The sequence below is a fragment of the Polyodon spathula genome, chromosome 13 (genome assembly GCF_017654505.1).
Source record: "Polyodon spathula isolate WHYD16114869_AA chromosome 13, ASM1765450v1, whole genome shotgun sequence".
In the NCBI taxonomy this organism is placed as follows: Eukaryota; Metazoa; Chordata; class Actinopteri; order Acipenseriformes; family Polyodontidae; genus Polyodon; species Polyodon spathula.
This window is the reverse complement of record NC_054546.1, coordinates 8,953,403-8,971,549: the sequence shown is the minus strand read 5'-3', so window position 1 is coordinate 8,971,549 and position 18,147 is coordinate 8,953,403. Positions and strand designations below refer to the sequence as shown.

The 18,147-nt window shown below is 40.6% G+C and overlaps 2 protein-coding genes across 5 annotated transcripts; one reads left to right on the top strand and one right to left on the bottom strand.

The window, feature by feature from the left end:
• The first annotated feature begins 1,844 nt into the window (after positions 1-1,844).
• Positions 1,845-8,826, top strand: LOC121326156 (phosphatidylinositol 4-kinase type 2-alpha-like). Its single transcript, XM_041269342.1, has 9 exons — positions 1,845-2,298; positions 4,672-4,872; positions 4,957-5,088; positions 5,697-5,850; positions 6,409-6,470; positions 6,974-7,073; positions 7,168-7,301; positions 7,410-7,469; positions 7,969-8,826. The coding sequence occupies exons 1-9, from the start codon at positions 1,957-1,959 to the stop codon at positions 8,128-8,130; spliced, it is 1,347 nt and encodes a 448-aa protein (XP_041125276.1). The 5' UTR covers positions 1,845-1,956; the 3' UTR covers positions 8,131-8,826.
• A 1,919-nt stretch (positions 8,827-10,745) lies between these two features.
• LOC121326004 (arginine vasopressin-induced protein 1-like) lies at positions 10,746-14,836 on the bottom strand. Of its 4 annotated transcripts, none has more exons than XM_041269133.1 (4): positions 14,470-14,836; positions 14,025-14,153; positions 12,631-12,994; positions 10,746-11,792 (listed from the first exon to the last, which is right to left on the bottom strand). In XM_041269133.1, the coding sequence occupies exons 2-4, from the start codon at positions 14,080-14,082 to the stop codon at positions 11,564-11,566; spliced, it is 651 nt and encodes a 216-aa protein (XP_041125067.1). In that variant the 5' UTR covers positions 14,083-14,153; positions 14,470-14,836; the 3' UTR covers positions 10,746-11,563. The 4 variants fall into 4 exon arrangements, with proteins under 4 accessions (XP_041125067.1, XP_041125068.1, XP_041125069.1 ...); XM_041269134.1 differs by lacking the exon at positions 14,025-14,153 and adding an exon at positions 13,855-13,941; XM_041269135.1 differs by lacking the exon at positions 14,470-14,836 and adding an exon at positions 13,855-13,941 and having other exon boundaries at positions 14,025-14,116.
• Between the last annotated feature and the right edge of the window lie 3,311 nt (positions 14,837-18,147).

Below are 18,147 nucleotides of genomic sequence, written 5' to 3'. Positions count from 1 at the left end.
GTACATTAAGTGTGTTTGTTATTCACTGCAGCTCTGTGCATCTAAAACAATGGGCGTACTTCCTCGAAACATTGAGTCCATGGCATCACAGACGTACTCGTGGTTTTCCCACAGCACTCAGCCTCAAAATAAGTACCGCGATCTCTATGCCACCATTAATGTTGGAGAAGCCCCGCTGAAGATTTTGCAGCTTTCTGACACAAGATGGCTCGCAATTAGCCAGTGTGTTGATCGAGTGCTTTGAAGAGCTGAAGTTGCACTTCCAGCTTACAAAGTACACTGAAAGGAACTACAACGCTGAACTACTGTACCAGATTTATTCAGACCGCGTAAACAAAATGGATCTGTTTTTTCTTCAGCCCGTTGTCAGTGAGGTCAACAGAATAAACAAACAGCGCCAATCCAGCAAAACTTCTTGCTGATTTAAAGACATTTGAAACCTCAGGCTTTTCCAACATGGTCATCTGTAATGGATTTTGACATAGCGTCCGACAGAAACAGCTTGCCACTTTCAGCAGTGGACTTCGGGATCAAGTTCCAGTTAGAACTGTCAGAATCAAAGATCGAACCTCAGAAAGCAGAGGATGTCAAACGCAGATGCAGAGATTACATGTTCGAGCTTCTGAAAGAGATAAAACAAAGATTGCCTCCCAATATCCAGTAACTGGAGTCACATACCCTTCTCAGCCCAACTGTTGTACTCAGTTCCAAAAAAACACAGCTGGCAAATTTATCATTTTTGCCACTATACAGAAGATCTTGGCAAACTCGAACAGCAATGGCGAGCTTTAAACAATGTACACTGGGTGCACACTGAAGAAGACAGCCAAATTGAAGAGTTCTGGGTTGAAGTGGCGAAACACACCGATGCAGCTGGTGATAAAGATTTCACTGAACTTGGTATTTTTGCCTTATCTCTTTGAGCCCTACCGTTTAGCAATGCATCAGTGGAACGAGCTTTTTCACAAATGGCCCTAATCAAAACCAAACTACGAGAGAAACAAGAGAAATTGTTGGAAAACATTCTTAGGGTCAGAGCATATATGCAGCGTAATAAGATGTGCTGCAACCAATTAAAGCCATCCAGAGCAATGACGTCACTGTTTACAAGCGACAATCTATGAAGCAAATAACACAGAAGATGGTGCCGACTCAGAGGAGCTTTTTTGAAACTAAAACAAATATAAGAAAAAAACAAAAAAAGTAAAAATGTTTTATTTTGTACATACTTTTTTTTTTTTTTTTAACAATCGCCGATTTTTTAAAGGGGCGTATATATATTATATATATATATATATCGAGTATATATATATATATATATATATATATATATAAAATTTTCAGTCTCAAGGGGGTCCTGGCACGATGACGTCAGTACATTATTATTATTTGTTTGTATTAAAGGCACACATGTAGGAAATAATTCAAACAGAATATTGACTTCTTAAAATATGAGATTTATTAATTAGCTCTGGAAGAACAGAAGCAGTTACGTTGCTTGAGCTCGAATAAGGAAGGGGAAGCTCTTGTTCACCTAGAGTTAGAGCAATGGGGTGTACATAAATAAAGGCACTGCTGTCTCAATGACGTCTTTAACTTGCAGATAACTTTGTAACATGTAAAAGCGCTCCATCCTTTTGTCAAGATTTATTTTTTGAATAGCTGGATGCGAGCAGCCTTCTGGAGATCGACACAACAGGAACACAATTCATCTCCACCTAATGATAGGCTATGCTCTTTCCCTGGTTATAATCTGTGGGCAATGGGCAGTGCTTATTGTAAAATGAGCAGTTTTTACAATGAATCTCAATTGTGGGCGGGGCTCCCGGAAGCTGACAGTCAGCTGCCCCAACTGTAGAAACACAACGCAGGCGGAAACAAGTCTCCAAGACACCGGTCACCGAAATCATCCCCCCCCCCCCAACCCCTTCATTTTATCTCCCTTCTCTCCTACACATGATGGACGAAACGAGCCCGCTAGTTTCACCGCTTAGGGATCAGCAAGATTTTAATTATGGTCCGACTGGGCCTGCAAGTCCTCGGGCTGGGTGTGCAGGCATGCCCGGTTCAGTTGTGCGAGTTCCCGCAGGAAGCCCAGGACGGAGCCGGGAGCGACAGCCCCTACTGGATCGGGACCGAGGCGGCTCACCCCGGGATCCGTATAGAAACGAATTTCCGGAGGACCCAGAGTTCATGGAGATCATCAAAAAAGCAGAACTGGCAATTGAGGCCAGAATTTTCCCCGAAAGAATTTATCAAGGTTCAAGCGGAAGCTACTTTGTAAAAGATTTGCAGGGGGTGAGAAATCACTGTTAAATATACATTTGTGTTCATATAGTGTACAGTATGTATATCATTGCATAAAAACAAATGATTGACTGTAGACGTGACTAGGCTGTTCCGTGTATCCACGTATGGTAGCCTATCTTTATTCTTCACATCAAAACAATTAAGTTTTAGTGACGTGTTTTAGTTTTTTGTTTTATTTGACAATTTTAATATACTGTATATCTGTCATTGATTCAAGTGTTTAGCCAATGCGTAACGGAGGGATCGCATGGTTTATTGCTGTATTGATCTTGGGCTGGGACGGGATAAAGATTTGATTGATTGCAGTGCAATAATTGGGATGTTGTGCAGGTGTTATAGGTAGGGGTCTACCTATAAGGGGTCACTTCAAAAATTAACATCTTTTAGGGGCCAATGCATACCGAACAAGTATGGAGAGGAAAACAAACAAAACAAAAAAGAAACATCGTTTAAATTAACTACTGCACAGCGCAAGCAACGCAAACTACGTATATTCCTTTATTTATCCCATCCCCGCCCAGTGTGCAGTGCACTTAAGCAAAACAAACAAAAAACGTCCACAAATAACATCTGCAAAAACCAATTCTCCAAAGCGGTTAACGTTCTTGTTTACTATTCTAATGACAACGACGTTTTAATCAGCCTATCCGTGCCTCTGTACTGCTTTTCTGTGACCTGTACTGTGCACCAGGAGGAGGTGGGACAAAGTTGGTGCTGCATTGTTTTGATTTAGGTTGCTAAAATCTAGTTTTCAATCACTTGACAAAACACCCACAGTACAAAAATGTTCATTAATGATCAACAAAGTGAGTAAGTTTAAAAAAAAAAAAAAAAAAAAAAAAAAAGTTGTAAAGCTGGTACATTCATATCTCAGAGGAACAGCAATTTAAAACAATATAAAGACAGCCATCCCAATAAAGCTGAAGCACTAACAGATAGACACAGAACGTCTGTACAGCACTGAAACACTACGTTTAAAAAAATCCAACTGTAATGCTGAACCTCGTCTTCTTTAATATTAGCATCACAAGGGTATCCATGTATTATAAAAAAAAAAAAAAAAAAAAACAGGTGAGCCTCTTCAGTGAGTTACAGGAAAACAATTTCATCTCGGGGTTCTGTGACAGTTTAAAGTGGAATTCACCTTGCTCATATGTTATTACTTTTTACTTGCACGTGAAGTGCTGTGCCTAAATACAAATATACATTTTAAACACTCGTGTTACACAGACCCATTTATATCCCGTGTACCAATGACTATACACCAACATTAACACACAACATACAACACAAAATACACACAGGGGTGGTCACTTTGCCACAGGTATCTAAACTTTTTTGACTACAACTGTATATGTTATTTGTCGTTTTGCATTTGGCTGTCATGTTAAATATAGAACTAATTATCCAGTCCTTGATTAGTTACAGTTTACATTTTACACTTTAAAAACATTCAGAGAAGCAGGCAATGAAGGCTTTTTCATTTCAGTGAGATGGCACAGGAATGTTCCAGACTCCTGTGAACCAGCTGACAGCTTTGCATTGAGCCCCTTTTCTCAGGGCTGACACAGTGTAGGCAACGATGAGTCAATATGTGCTCTGTTAAAGTCAGAGGGAGCACCAGCTTGGGGAATTCCTGGGTGCCCACATGTCCAATGAACTGGCTGTAAACTGACCGGCACAAACATGTTCCATGGCCCAGTGTATTGGTAACACAGAGAGGCTATTGTGAGCCTAAATGAGCTAGTTATAGTGAAATAAAGGTTTGATGTTTCAGTTTTTCAGCTGTCATGAGAGCACAGGGAAGGAGCACTGTGGGAAAATTATTTGTAATTTGTTTAAGAGAAAATCGCTTCACAGAAAGCAAGCTGGAATGAAACTGAAAGTCTTTGAAGAGGTCATCTTTATTTATTTTTTTAAAGGGAAGGCAGGCAGGGTTAGAGACTAAAGTATTTTAACTAGGCAGATGTACTTACACTAATCTTATGAATTTAACATATTACAAACCTTTCTAATTCTCTTTCATTAGTGCTGCAGTGCTGTTGCAGAGAGGCATGGACAGCTCCCCAATAGGGCTGAATGGAATTGGTTTTACTGAGCGTGGGAGCTCTTTGTGTGCCACAGGGTCATGCCAGTGATGCACTGGGCCCTTTTCACAACCTTTACCAATTTTACAATTTTCAAAGCCTGTTTTGAACGAATACAATATATAATCATGAAACATATTTTGTACTTATTTACATGGCTGATTTATATCATAAGTTCTGAAACACTGTTATTCTCTTGCATTTGTTTTCCCTTTCACTTTTACTGCCCACCCTTTTCTCTACCCCCCACCCCCCTCCCCTTTTCTGGCAGTAGAAGATCATTGGAGTGTTCAAGCCCAAGAACGAGGAGCCCTATGGGCAGCTCAACCCCAAGTGGACCAAGTGGCTTCAGAAGCTGTGTTGTCCATGCTGCTTTGGGAGGGACTGCCTGGTGCTGAATCAGGGCTACATGTCTGAGGCTGGGGCCAGCCTTGTGGACCAGAAGCTGGAGCTCAACATCGTCCCCAGGACCAAGGTACAGCCTGCAGCCACACCTGCTCGTTCCTTTCCTGTATGGATCTTTAGCACTCAGTGTTCCTTTTCTCTAACACATCCACAGGTTGTGTACCTGGCCAGTGAGACCTTTAACTACAGCGCCATTGACAGAGTGAAGTCCAGGGGAAAGAGGCTTGCGCTGGAGAAAGTGCCAAAAGTGGGGCAGCGATTCCACAGAATAGGTCTCCCACCGAAGGTAGGGCTCGGACTGCCTGTGACGGCCGTTGGGTATCTGGATGGTGAACAAATATTGGGAAGGTATAGATTGTTCTGCAATGAGTTGGTTGTGAGGGAATTGCAAAGATGTTTATTTACATTTTATTCCCACTTTGAAGGAACAGCTTTCCTCCCCATTTCAATAATTCACAGGCACTGGACTGTTTTGTTTTTTTGACCGTGTGTGTGAAAAACTAAAAAAACCTCAAACAAATAATGTAATTACTTACCTGTTGTCTGCAACGCAGAGCAGGTTGGCGTGGTAGGTCTTGTAGAGGAAACATATATTTCAGTATAAAAAGCATTTAGTTCTTGTTATTTTCTTGTTTATTTGTTTATTTAAAATAAAAACATGCATTGCTACGCCACTCTTGACATATTAAGCCATGCTTTAGTCATTGGAAGATCTAATATATCTGTGGAGGGGTCTAGTCCTCCAATTGTCTGAGGCATGCATCTCATAAGCCGTTCTCTCATTTTGAATGTTTTTCAATGAAAATATATGACATGCTGATAACCAATTCTCTGCTCTGTTCGGTTGGGATGGAGTGATCATGTACATTACTTCTGTTTTCCTCTTTTTTGCAGGTCGGTTCATTCCAGTTGTTTGTTGAAGGTTACAAAGACGCAGACTATTGGCTTCGCCGCTTTGAGGCTGAACCGCTACCAGAGAACACCAATCGGCAGCTGCAGCTGCAGTTTGAAAGATTAGTGGTGCTGGATTTCATCATCAGGAATACGGGTGAGAATCAGGGGAGCTGGGGTTGTAAATTCAGATTGTGTACTTCAGGGGAATCGCATGCAAATGCTCACAAATTGCAAAATGATGGACACAACGGCATCCAAATTCAATACATTATTTGATATCAGATTTATATTTTTTATATTTTATGTTTATATCTCCAAATTTAAGTGATTTAAATAAGTATTAACAGGTGGCACATTTTCTCATCAATAATACAGAAAGAATAGAATTGTTGAAAAGGATATTATTGATCTGTCACTAAAATTGCTCTTGTAATTGTGCAAGGACAGCTTAGCATGCAGTGCGGAAATGTTAAGCTTTTGCATGTCTACTTAGACATAGTAACAAACCTCCCTTCACATTGTATTCTGTGGCTGCAGATCAAGAATATAGCACAGATTATTATGTTATTATATCATGTTGCTAAAGTGGAACTCTTGATTAAGAATAAAATCAATTTAAAACAAAACAAAAAATGACATTGGGCATTGTTAAACCAAATAGTCTGGTTCTTAAGTCATGAATTGTGGCTTCTCTTGTCCTTTCCCTTTGCAGATCGAGGGAATGATAACTGGCTCCTAAAGTATGACTGCCCAACGGACAGCGGTGGCTCCAGGGTAAGAGAGGGATGATTATCTATCATCTATCTGTGAGTCACTCATCATGTCACATGCTGTGCTGTGTGTGGCACATGTGAATATCCCCCTGACTCGCCTCCCTGCAGGCTCTTTATCTCTGTCTTGTAAAGCGATGAAGTCATCCAGAGATGCTTTCAAACTACACATTCTTTAATGGTTTTGTTTGGGCTGAGGGTGGCACCATCAGCCTTTTGACCACTGTGGCATAGACCTTTATATAGTACAATTTATCCCAAAACAGCTGCCTACAGAGGAGGATTCCATAACCAATGTCATAGAGTGCTGTATAGAAACTGTGTTTATTCTAAGTGTTGCTATTTTTTGTTCTTTATGTATAAATTTGGTTTAAATTAAATTTCTGCTCTGAAATCTGCAGTGCAGTCAGGTTTGTCTAGGGACATTGGATGCTCTCTTATCCATGTGTTTTTTTTTTTTTTAATACATTCCTGTTTAAGTGGATGTATTACATTTTTTTCCTCTAGGACACAGACTGGGTATTGGTTAAGGAGCCAGTTATCAAACTAGCCGCAATAGACAATGGTTTAGCCTTCCCACTCAAACACCCTGACTCCTGGAGAGCCTGTAAGTACAGGAGCATTTTCTGTACCTGTTTTAATACAAGGTGTCTGCTACTTCTCTGGCACAAAGGATTATGCTTTTCCTCTTCCTATTGCAGACCCCTTTTATTGGGCCTGGCTGGCTCAGGCCAAGGTCCCCTTCTCCCAGGAGATTAAAGACCTGGTCCTGCCGAAAATCTCTGACCCGAACTTTATCAAGGACCTGGAGGAGGACCTCTACGAGCTGTTCAAGGTGAAAAGAGGAGGGGAGGTGTCCATTTTCTAAATGTTTGTTAAAAGCCTGATCAAGAAATAGCTGTCTTATACAGCTTTTTCACACTGCTACCCATTTGTTTTTCAGAAAGATCCAGGCTTCGACAGGGGACAGTTCCATAAACAAATTGCAGTTATGAGGGGGCAGGTGCGTTCAGTTTAACACTTCACATTCACTCAACAATGAGACCCATTGACTGTGCAGAGGGCTGGAAAGGTGACTGAGTTTACAGTACACATACTTAGGTCCAGGGCTCCCAATCCTGCTTGTGTGATTGCTTATTTTCGAGGAACTAATTGTAATCTCTTTAAACACAGAAACAGCTGCATGTCTAACTACAGTGACTGGCTGTGGGTCTGTACTTAATGAATCCACTTATGTGACCTTGTGGCTAGGGGTGAAGGCTATGGTTTTTGATTAGCAACTTTTAGACCATTATTGATTTGCTGTAGATATGATACCTTTAGGGCAGGATAAATGGGCTTCAATCTTGTAAAAGTGAAAATAAAGTCTACAGAAAGGTAACATGGTTTTTAGCACCCCTTTTCAAGTCTATTCATTTGTTAACCTGCCATATCCAGTACAATAACTGCAGTCTGGGAGAAGTAGGCTGGTAAGATTGAGGCCTTGATGTTCTGTGTTTCAGATCCTCAACCTCAGCCAGGCGCTGAAGGATGAGAAGACCCCCCTGCAGCTGGTCCAGATGCCATCAGTGATAGTGGAGACTGCACGGGCACAGCAGCGCACTAACAGCGAGTGGTACACCCAGAGCTTCCAGAGCAGACGGCCCTTCTTCACATGGTGGTGAAGATACAGTCCCTTCCATTGGGGACTGTATTGAGAGAGAGAGAGGCGGGGAGAGAGGGGGTCTGCAGGCCTTGTCATGCCTCTCGTCTGAGCATATTCTTTCCCTTATTGAGGGACACCGGGGGAACATGTATTCTGACTATCTGGGACCCCTTCCTTTCTCTCTATCTCAGAAGAAGAGAAAATTACAGCTATGGTACAATGGAACGCTTTTCCCGCTTGCTGTCATCACACTCTGCAGAGCTGTCACTCATAGCCCTGTGGTTGAGCAGAACCCATTCACATTCCAAGTACTTTGCTATTGGAACCCACGCGCTGACCCCCTTGCTTGGCATGCCGCTGGGAGGCAGGAGATGAAATGATGGTGGTTTGGGATAGAGGGCAGGTACCAGGGATACTCGGCCTCCTTCTGGTACTGTCACAGAGGAGTGTGAGCACTGCAGGCTGCCTGGGGACAGGGTAGGGGATTATAGCTTGGATGGTTTGGGATAACAAAATATTTGATGAGGGGGTTCCAGTTTCTCCCAAAAGTTGTTTTTCCAGAATCTGGACTCAAGTCCTACCTCCCTGTTCGGATCAGCCTCTAATTAAATCCTCCAGCTCTGTCTGTGCCTGTCTGCTTACACTATGTAACACAATTTTTGTTCCTGGGTAGTAAGTGTTATTTCCTAATTGCTTATGCCTCAAAAGTGTAGAAAATGGCTATTATTCCCCACAAACCAGGACAGTGATATTTCAAAATATCACTATTTCCAATGGGAAAACGGGCAAATGTGTGTCTTTTCGTTCACATAAAATCAGAAAAAAACAACATATGAAGTCAAATTAACATGTATTTATACTAAAGTAATACAAAAATGACTACAAAAGATTTAAAGTGAGTAGTTTTTCAAGATTTACGATTATACTGTTACAGTATAATCGTAAATCTCGAAAAACTACTCGCTTCTAAATCTTTTGTCAAACGTTTGGTCCAGATATACAATGCAGTGTAGTGGGAAAAGCTTCACCGAAGGGCAGGAAGAATACTACTTCTTAATGAACAAACTGGAGGGATAGGATTGGCTTTCCAATTGGACCTGTAGCTGCTTCCATACCTTATCGGAAACTCCAGATTCTGAGAACTAGCAACTGCTGTATTAAGCACTTAAATAAAAGCCAACACACTACACAGTACAGAGCCCATCTCCAGAGCGTAGACTGCAAAGTGTCTGCCTCCAGGCTCAGGCTGTGGCATAATCATCGCTTCTATTTCCAGGGCGGTATGTGTGCACTCTCTTATTACACAAGTGAGGCGTACAAGCTGGTGCGCATGCATCTGACACGCCTTTCGGCAGCAAGGGGAACAGAAGATTCAGTACACAATAGGTCCTGCCTTGGTTATGGGGCTGCTGAGTTCACAGTGGTTCATCTGTCCTCCATGCTTTCAGGAATCTTTGCAAAGATGTTTGTGCTTTGCAAATGCACAATGGATTACCTAAGAATAACAAACAGATCTGCCTTTATCTGCACTCTGTATCAGTTCTACTAGCCACTGCTATTCTTACAAGTAAACCAGTAAACAAGGACTGGAATGTTCCATAGGCCATTGGGGGAGTGAGGGGGGGTTGGTTTGAAATGGTCTGTTATAGTGTGAGGGGGAGTTGGGTTCTGGATTCTGGACAGGACCACATGGATGAAAGCTTTGGGTTCCTGTTAGTCCCCTTGCTGCAGACTTTGTTGCAGGTGAAAATAAGATATTGTGATTAAAATCTTGTTTACCAAACTGTACTGCTTTAGCTACTAAACTGACCTGAGGCATATTGTTCTGACAGTGCACTGTATAATTTGTATGTAATATATTTAATGAAAGAAATACTTTTATCAATTGTCTTTCATTCTTAACTCTCAATGGTCACAAGGTCTGTGTGGCGAATCAGAATTTGACATTGAATGCATGTGTTGCATGAAGAGAATAATGAAGGCCAGCAGGTAGCCTGATAACTGTCATGAAGGTGACTGAATGAAATAATACCAACAGGCAGTGTGCTGGCCACCCTTCATGCCACGTGATTTAAATGGCAGACACCCTCCCCTAGATAGGGTGGCCCAATCAGTAAAAGCAGACCCAGGTAAGGTGGGTCTTCATTTAGAAAATCGGCCTCTGTCTTTATTGTTGGAAAACTTGAAGCAAAAGGTGAAAGAAAATGTTACAGATTAGAACAGCAGGAACCTTTTGTCACAGGTCCTAGTAAGTATAGATGAATTGCAATTGCGATTTGCTACCCCTAAATATAAATAAGGAACTAAAAAAACCTGTTGCATATCCACTAGTGGAGACAGTAAAAATGATTCATATTTATTAAATTTTGTGACATGCCTAACTGCATTTTTTGCTTACCAAACATATTCCAAACTTGAAAATGCAACAAGTTGAATCAAGTGTTTATTTCACTTTTCCAAAACTATAATTGAGAAGTCCTACTTCGTTCCTTTCTTATCCTCAATAGGGAGCAGTGAAGCACTTAACGAGCTTCCAAGCTCAATCAGATGACTTTAGGAAGGAGGGTCTAATGTGACATGGCCAAGGACCTATAACTGAAGTATTTAATTAAAGTGAATTTAAAAAAAAAATGCAAAATACAAACACCCAAACTTAGTTTAATCACAATGCAGCTTTTTACCAACACAGTTATTCATTACAAATGAAATAAATAAGACAATTCTTTATTTTGCTTGGTATACATAAGACAGGTACAGTTTTTATGTTTCAAGTCATTTTAAAGTAAAATAAACTTTTGTGAAGTGCTCAGTGTTTCAGACCAAACAGCGTGACACAGGCCTTTCACTGCAATGCTCCTCCACTCTGAAATACAACGACTCACTGTGAAAGTCCAGGTCAGCAATTTAGTTACGTTGGAGTAGAGGTACACATTCTTATGAAGAACTGGGGCCTTTAAGTATGCCTTTACAAATACAAGTGGCTCTGTCTGGTATTGTAGTGTTTCCTCTCCAGCATGAAAATTCACCCTGTAATTGACAACCTGCATATTGCTGCAAGTAGTAGCAAGGGCACGAGTATCTTGCTAAAAGAGTGACAGATGTTTGACAAACTTGGCAGCTAGATTGATATAATCAGTAACTATAAAAAAAAAAATCGCAGTTGTTAACAGAACCTTTTTGTTGCTGTTTTAGAAATCTGGAATGGTGTGATGAAAGAGGGATAATAAATAAATAGTGTTATAATAAAAGCGAAGGCTTTCCTTTGTTCAAAAAAAGAAAACTGTTGCTGTTAAATTCACTGTAATGGTCAGTGCCGACCAAGTCATAAAATGATTAATCAGTCAGGACACACCGTTAAACCTCTGCAGTCCAGCTTGGTCTCTCAGGTTGGAAACCTGATTCTCTGGACAGGTGTGGCTCTGTAGTGTGTTTGTGTGCTCCTGCCGTAGTCGTTAATGCAGGATGCGATGGAGGTATTGCTCAGGGTACCGCTCCGTTTTCTGCTTCCCACTGCTCCGGGGTGAGCTTGCTTGCTGGCTTGAGTCCTGCTCGCTGTAAGCCTCTCTGTCAGTCAGTGCATCACACTGGGCGTTTATAGTAGTGTCAGCGCTGCTGGAATCAACCTCTGAATCATGATCATTATCATCATCCTCATTCACTTCTATGTCGCACTCATTGATTCTGGAAATAAAAGGCAAATATTGTTTTAATCCATGTACTACCAACACAGGTCCACTGATACCCAGATATGCACTGGTTTAAATTAACACCAAGACACTGGGAGAGATTGTGTCTTCTGTGACAATGAGCTGCTACAAACGTCAGATACAAAATGCTGTAGTCAAGGCCAGGCATTAAAGAAGTCAAAAGATCTCAATGTAGAATTAGGACCCAGCAGCCAAACATGGAAAGGTATTTGAAATAAATAATAAGCAAAGAGATAATGCAAGTTTTTGTGAATCGCTCAGCATTTAACTCTGATCTGAATTTGACTGCTGCCGAGTGACGAACAGTCAGGCCTAACAGCTGGTTAAACGATGTGGGGAGAAGCGAGTTTATTAAGGTAAAAGTTGAGTATCCTTGTCATGTCCTAGGACTGCTTTCCACGTTCGGCTATTGTTTTAGGTGCTGTACTTGGTGGAAAATGTCTTCTGTTTGAAACAAAAGAAGAACATTCCATACATCTAGAGGCAGGGCATTAATCATGAATTCAGCAGCTTGAACTATTGAAAGTGCACATTTAAAGTACACCAGGTTTTGAGAAAGAGAAGAAATATGCATTGTAAAGATGTAGTACTGTGCTAAAAGGGTAAAATGCACTTACTGTAATACACTGCTACCATTGTACTTCAACAATAGAACAGGTGAGGGTGTCTCGCTCTCTTTTATTTATTTAGATTTGATTATTTTACAACTATAGAGCAGTCAGTAAACTCATGATAAAAAAACAACATAGCCGTTCCCACTATTATAGCTTCCTCCGACAATCCAGCCCCATCTTGGAATCAACACACTGTACCTCATCTTCCCGAAAGCTTGGAGCCAGACCGGTTTCAGGGCACCCCGGCCAGTCCTGTGCCTGCGACTCCTCCCTCGTCTCAGTCCCATCAGCGCCTGAGTCAGCTTGTTCTCATCACTGTGCTCCCACACCAGTTCTGCTCTCTGCTCCGCCCGCTGGTCCCCTGACCTCTGGAAGAGGCGCTGCAACTGTAGCAGGTTTACCCCCTGGAAGATGCTTGGGGAGGCAGCTTTCCTCCTCCGACACTCCCCAGACCGCCTCCAGAATTCAGAAGAGCCACCTACTGTGGGCTGGGCAGGAGCAGGAGCTTCCATTGTGGACTGTACAACCTGCAGCCAAGTGTTCATGCCCTTTCCAGGGACTCCTGCACAGAACCGAGGGAGGGGGGATGAGAAGGTATTACTCTTAGAGATGGGGAACCACAACATTCTAAAAAGCATTAGATTTACAGTAGCCTTCCTGTTAAAAAAAGTGTTTTTAGAATAACTGACCACCAGGTGGCACAAAGTAAGCATTCCATTTTAAGGTAAAACTAGAGATGACTTGTGTTCAGCCAAAATTCTTCATTTTCACAAATCCGTAATTTAAAAATACCGAGAGCTACTAATTCAGACAAAGGAGTCAGTGTACAGGGTGATTAGAAAGTAAGTTTACCACATCAACGATCTGGTGCGTATTTTCTTTCTAGTCACTCGGTACTTTGTGTGATTCTAGAGCAGAAAGCACTGCGATTGAAACTAGCCAGTTTTTCTCAAACACAACATCAACACAGTCAGCTAACTGAAACACACGACTCTCCACCATCTTGACATGTATACTTCAATGAAACTACCTTTAATAGTGTCTGCCTGTGTCAATATAAATATCCCTGAAATTGTTTCCACCCGCATGATAAATGATTAGAATTGACATTGTCAGTTCTATGCACGGGTTTGGCATCTTTGTTGAAGCAGGTGACGTGTTCTATGTAAATGGGTGACATTCTGTTTGTTGTCGGTGTCCTGTTTATTGAAGTCACCTTAAAGAAGACGGTCACTATTGAGTTTAAGTCAGTAGTTCAAAACCAGCAAAGGTTGGTCATGAAGTCATATCAATTTTGGTTTAAAACGTTACAATTTTGGACAGCTATGTAGTTCAGTGGCCCTGTGAACGACTGCATTGCCCTTGAAGGACCCTGTAAGAAAGGGTCACGGTGTAATCGAAGTAGCATGAGGTGAAGCTTACTCTTATGTTGCCCATCACTCCGGCAGAGAAACAGACTCATGCCAGCGCGTCACAAATTAGATGCAAGCCATGGGCGATCTTCCAAAACTAAGAATGACAACATGAAAACATAAACTGGTGCTTTGCATGAAATGCCAGACCTGCTGTTTTATTCAAAGAGTGTACTGCACCTTGTATCAATTGTCTTGTATCAGTGTAACGTGAGTACCAGTTGTAGCCGCAGTCCATAGAGAGATATAATGAACAGTTGGTTCGCACAATCAATCCACCTACTCATGTATTCAATACATTTTTAATAACTGTTTTTATTAACATAATATATATATATATATATATATATATATATATATATATAGATAGAGAGAGAGAGAGAGAGAGAGAGAGAGAGAGAGAGAGAGAGAGAGAGAGAGAGAGAGAGAGAGAGAGAGAGCTTTTGAATGATCTTTGTGTGGGTTAAACTATCGGTACACATTTAGGCACACAGTGCAATCGAAAACAACAAATTCTGTATTTAGACTATTTTACTATTCCTACATTGTACAAACACAACACATACAAACGGACTACATGATACTGTATATTAAAATACACAACAACTGCAATTATTTGTCTTACCCTATTTCAAAGTAAAAATGCGTAGCATCAACATTTACTACAAGATTAAATACGACCATGAAATTGCGTTCTTCACGACCTCAGGTTCCAGTTTGTCTTCAAGCCTCCAAGGTTCATAGCCAGTCGTATTATTGTCGTGTTCAGCAGACCCTTCGCATAAAACAACAGCCTGTGCACAAAGAATTTGATCTGCCTCGCTTTAGTTTGTAGACCTGCCCATTCTTTTTTCTACCGCCCTTTCTCAGTGTCATTTGGTGCAACTCTTCAATCATAATCACAGTGCAGAAAGTTTTATATTTTCCAGTTCAATCGGAGATTCCATCTAGCCAATCACAATCACAGGCTGTCCAACCTCCTTCCTAATGCAGGGCGGTGTCTTGCTCTGCACAACCAGAGGCACGCATGTGCGTTAATAACTGTGCGTTAATAACTGCATGTCCACGTGGCTGAATACTGTAATCCCAGCCTGACGTCAGTGCTCCGGGCTGTGAGAGCAATGCGAAGAGATTGTAGATAAAGCATTGCGTTCTTGGTTTGCCTTATCGCCGGCACAAACTTAAAACCAATACAGTTTTAAGAATATTTCAGTGTTGAATTAGCTAACACAGTGTGAATCAGAGCATGGATTAAACATGACATGCGTTTATTTATGTATTTGTTTATTTGATGATGTAAGGAGTGTGGTTTATTTTGAGGTCTTGTGCTATGCATCAGAAAATACACACAGCAGAAAAGTGATGCACGAGATATAGCTGTTATACCCAGTGTTTATCACACAGATATTTAACTAGTTTATGAACTATGTAGAATCAAATGTAATACAAATCTTAAATAAATACATTTTTTAAAAAGTTAACCGAAGGGCAAACTTTAACTCCATCTTTGGAATAGCATTTATGGAATGTTATTTCACTCCCTCTGGAGCAATGACTACGGACGTAACTTGGCAGAGCTCATGTTTCCATATCTTATCCCTGACATTCTCATTTTGGGGCTTAAGCAGGATTAAACACAGGCCACATTGATGTGTCTATCTGTCCTGTTGAAAACCCTGCGTTTCATGAGCACTGCTACAGCACATGGTTTCCTGTATCTCTCAGTCTGCCTCAGGACACCTATGCTTGTAGTTGTTCTGAAAACATTGAAAATAGTCACAAGACGTCACTAGAAAGGAATTGTGCATCCTGGTAACACAAAACTATATAAGAGCCCTACAATATCTCAGACCCTTTACTTTCTACTCTGTGTATTAACAAAGTACACCCCAAGTTATTGGAAGTTCATTGGTTTATGCTCTGGGTTGCAATGCAAAAAACTATGGATAGCAGAGGACAATTTACCAACAAAAGTTTGGTTAACAGATATGGATAAAGACGTCAGCCAAATAAACTGCTAATAATAATGAAAGATGAAGCCAATGAAAAATAATCAAGTCAGAATTGACTGATTGTGGGGATAACAATGATATCAGTAATCAGGAGGCCCACAAGGCCAGTATCAAAATGCATCACAAATATTATGCAAAAAATAAATAGGCCATCATTACAAAATTAAGAAGATATATGACAAAACCTATTTGAATAGGGGTTTGGATGTGGATTTGTAATGTGGCAATGTTATATGAAAAACTAGACCAGCCGCCAGGGAGAAAGTGTTACATTACAGGACTGTCCAGACAAATCTAGATGGTTGGTAAGCCAAGTGCATTGACTCGGGAAATACTTCAGACACCTGAACCAGGAGATTCAATCTGGGATTAAATGTGATGCTGTAATGAGTCATTTACATTTGCAGTTGAATTCATGTTATCCTGAGTTGAGTTAGTGGCCTGTATGCTAGAATCAATTTCCATCAATACTGAGTGACCTTCTTTCTGCTTGCCCTGATGAAGGGGTAACCTCTCATTCCATAGGTTTCATTTTCTGTTTAAACTGAAATATCAGAATCATACAAGGCTAACATGAAAACTAGGCTGTTTAGAGACAGTTAATGCAATACTTAAGTTTAATTCATAGTACAGAGGTTTGAAGACCCAAACTAATTGAATTACAACTGATAGACTGGCCCTCAATTTTTGGAGTTTGTTAATTGATGTCATTTTACTACAGCTTTACTCTATACTACATTCAAACTGCTAAACTGACTGTAGGGTAGCCCCGCAGAGATCCTGTCATGGTCTTCAAGTGGAAGCCTGTTTCTATGATTTGGGTCACTGTAGCACATCTGTTGCTTGTCACAGTTTGCTGCACATGTCTACAAGCTTCATTAGTCATGCTTCCCCATGACGTTTTTCTGCAAATGGTGTCATTGGTCAACGCAGTCTCTGTGCTGAGGGATGAGCTGGTGGCTGACAAGTATATGCCTGTCTGTAGAGGTTTTTGCAGTCTGACCAAACTCACAGTGCACCTGATTATTCCATCTGTGTCTATGGTACTGCGTTTCTACCGAGGCTAAGAAAACCCTGTTGCTTCAATAATAATGAAAGAAGAATTCTCAGCATTGACATCACAGGATCACGCAATTCCCAAATCCACATGTATGGGAACCCCCTTTCTGTGTTAATCCTGGATAATCACAAAAACAGATGGAATGGAATCAGGCAGTAATCACATATTACTGAAGGTAAGAGCTCCAGCTCATATACATAGGGGTCAAGCTGGGTTGACACAAGATGCTACAGCCCAAATAAGAACCATTGCCCTATTGCTGCTGTATAGCTTAATGCACATTTGTTTATTCATATTTGTTAGTTAGCCTAATGGAAATGTTTGAAAATATTTAACACTGTGTAACTGCAGAAGTTGTATTTTACATGGAACCACTGCATTTGAAAAGTGTGAACAAGTTATATGATTCCTGGACATAGATTAACTGAGCATCACAAAAGGATTAACACCATGAGAAAGAGCACTGAGTCAAAACTCTGGTAGTTTTGTAACTTACCAGATATAGGCTACCCTCAATCAGCTTGAGGCAACAGAGCCTTATTTTATGATCAGCTTCCTCCCACTGGAAATACTGTTCATATGGGTGTGATGTGTAACGGTTTCAGTGCAGATCCATCACTGCTGTACTGAAAGCCCATATCTCTCTAAAGCCTCAGGGGTGGAGGTTTAGTATTGTGACCAAATAACCCATTTTGAATCGTAGGAACTCTCTTTGTTGCACTGAATAATATGCACCTTCTCCTTTTAGTCATCAAACTTTAAGATTTGTGTTCAATTCTCTTTCCAAGACGCAGAAATTGCTATTTTTGTTAAGTTTCATTGCTAAATAATATGGAAAGAATAACAACAATTAGTTAAATATGAATATATGTTATTATATATATATATATATATATATATATATATATATATATATATATATATATATATATATATATATATATATATATACTGCATATGTGTTTGTAATAATCTTGCTATGTGTTGATGGCAGTCCTACAGTTTCAACTAAGTAACTTGGATCTGTAATGAATAAAGTACAGAATAGAAGGGGATGAGACTGAAACGGTGCTCTGTAGTTTAACACTAGCAAGAGCTGTTTTGTCTATGGTTAAGTTTTTGTGCAGACAGCGTTGAAGAGAAACACGAGACAGAGAGAGGAATTTGTGGAAGATATTTAGCAAAGAAAAAAATGGCAGTGTGGAGCAGCTGAATTCCTTTTCCACAGATA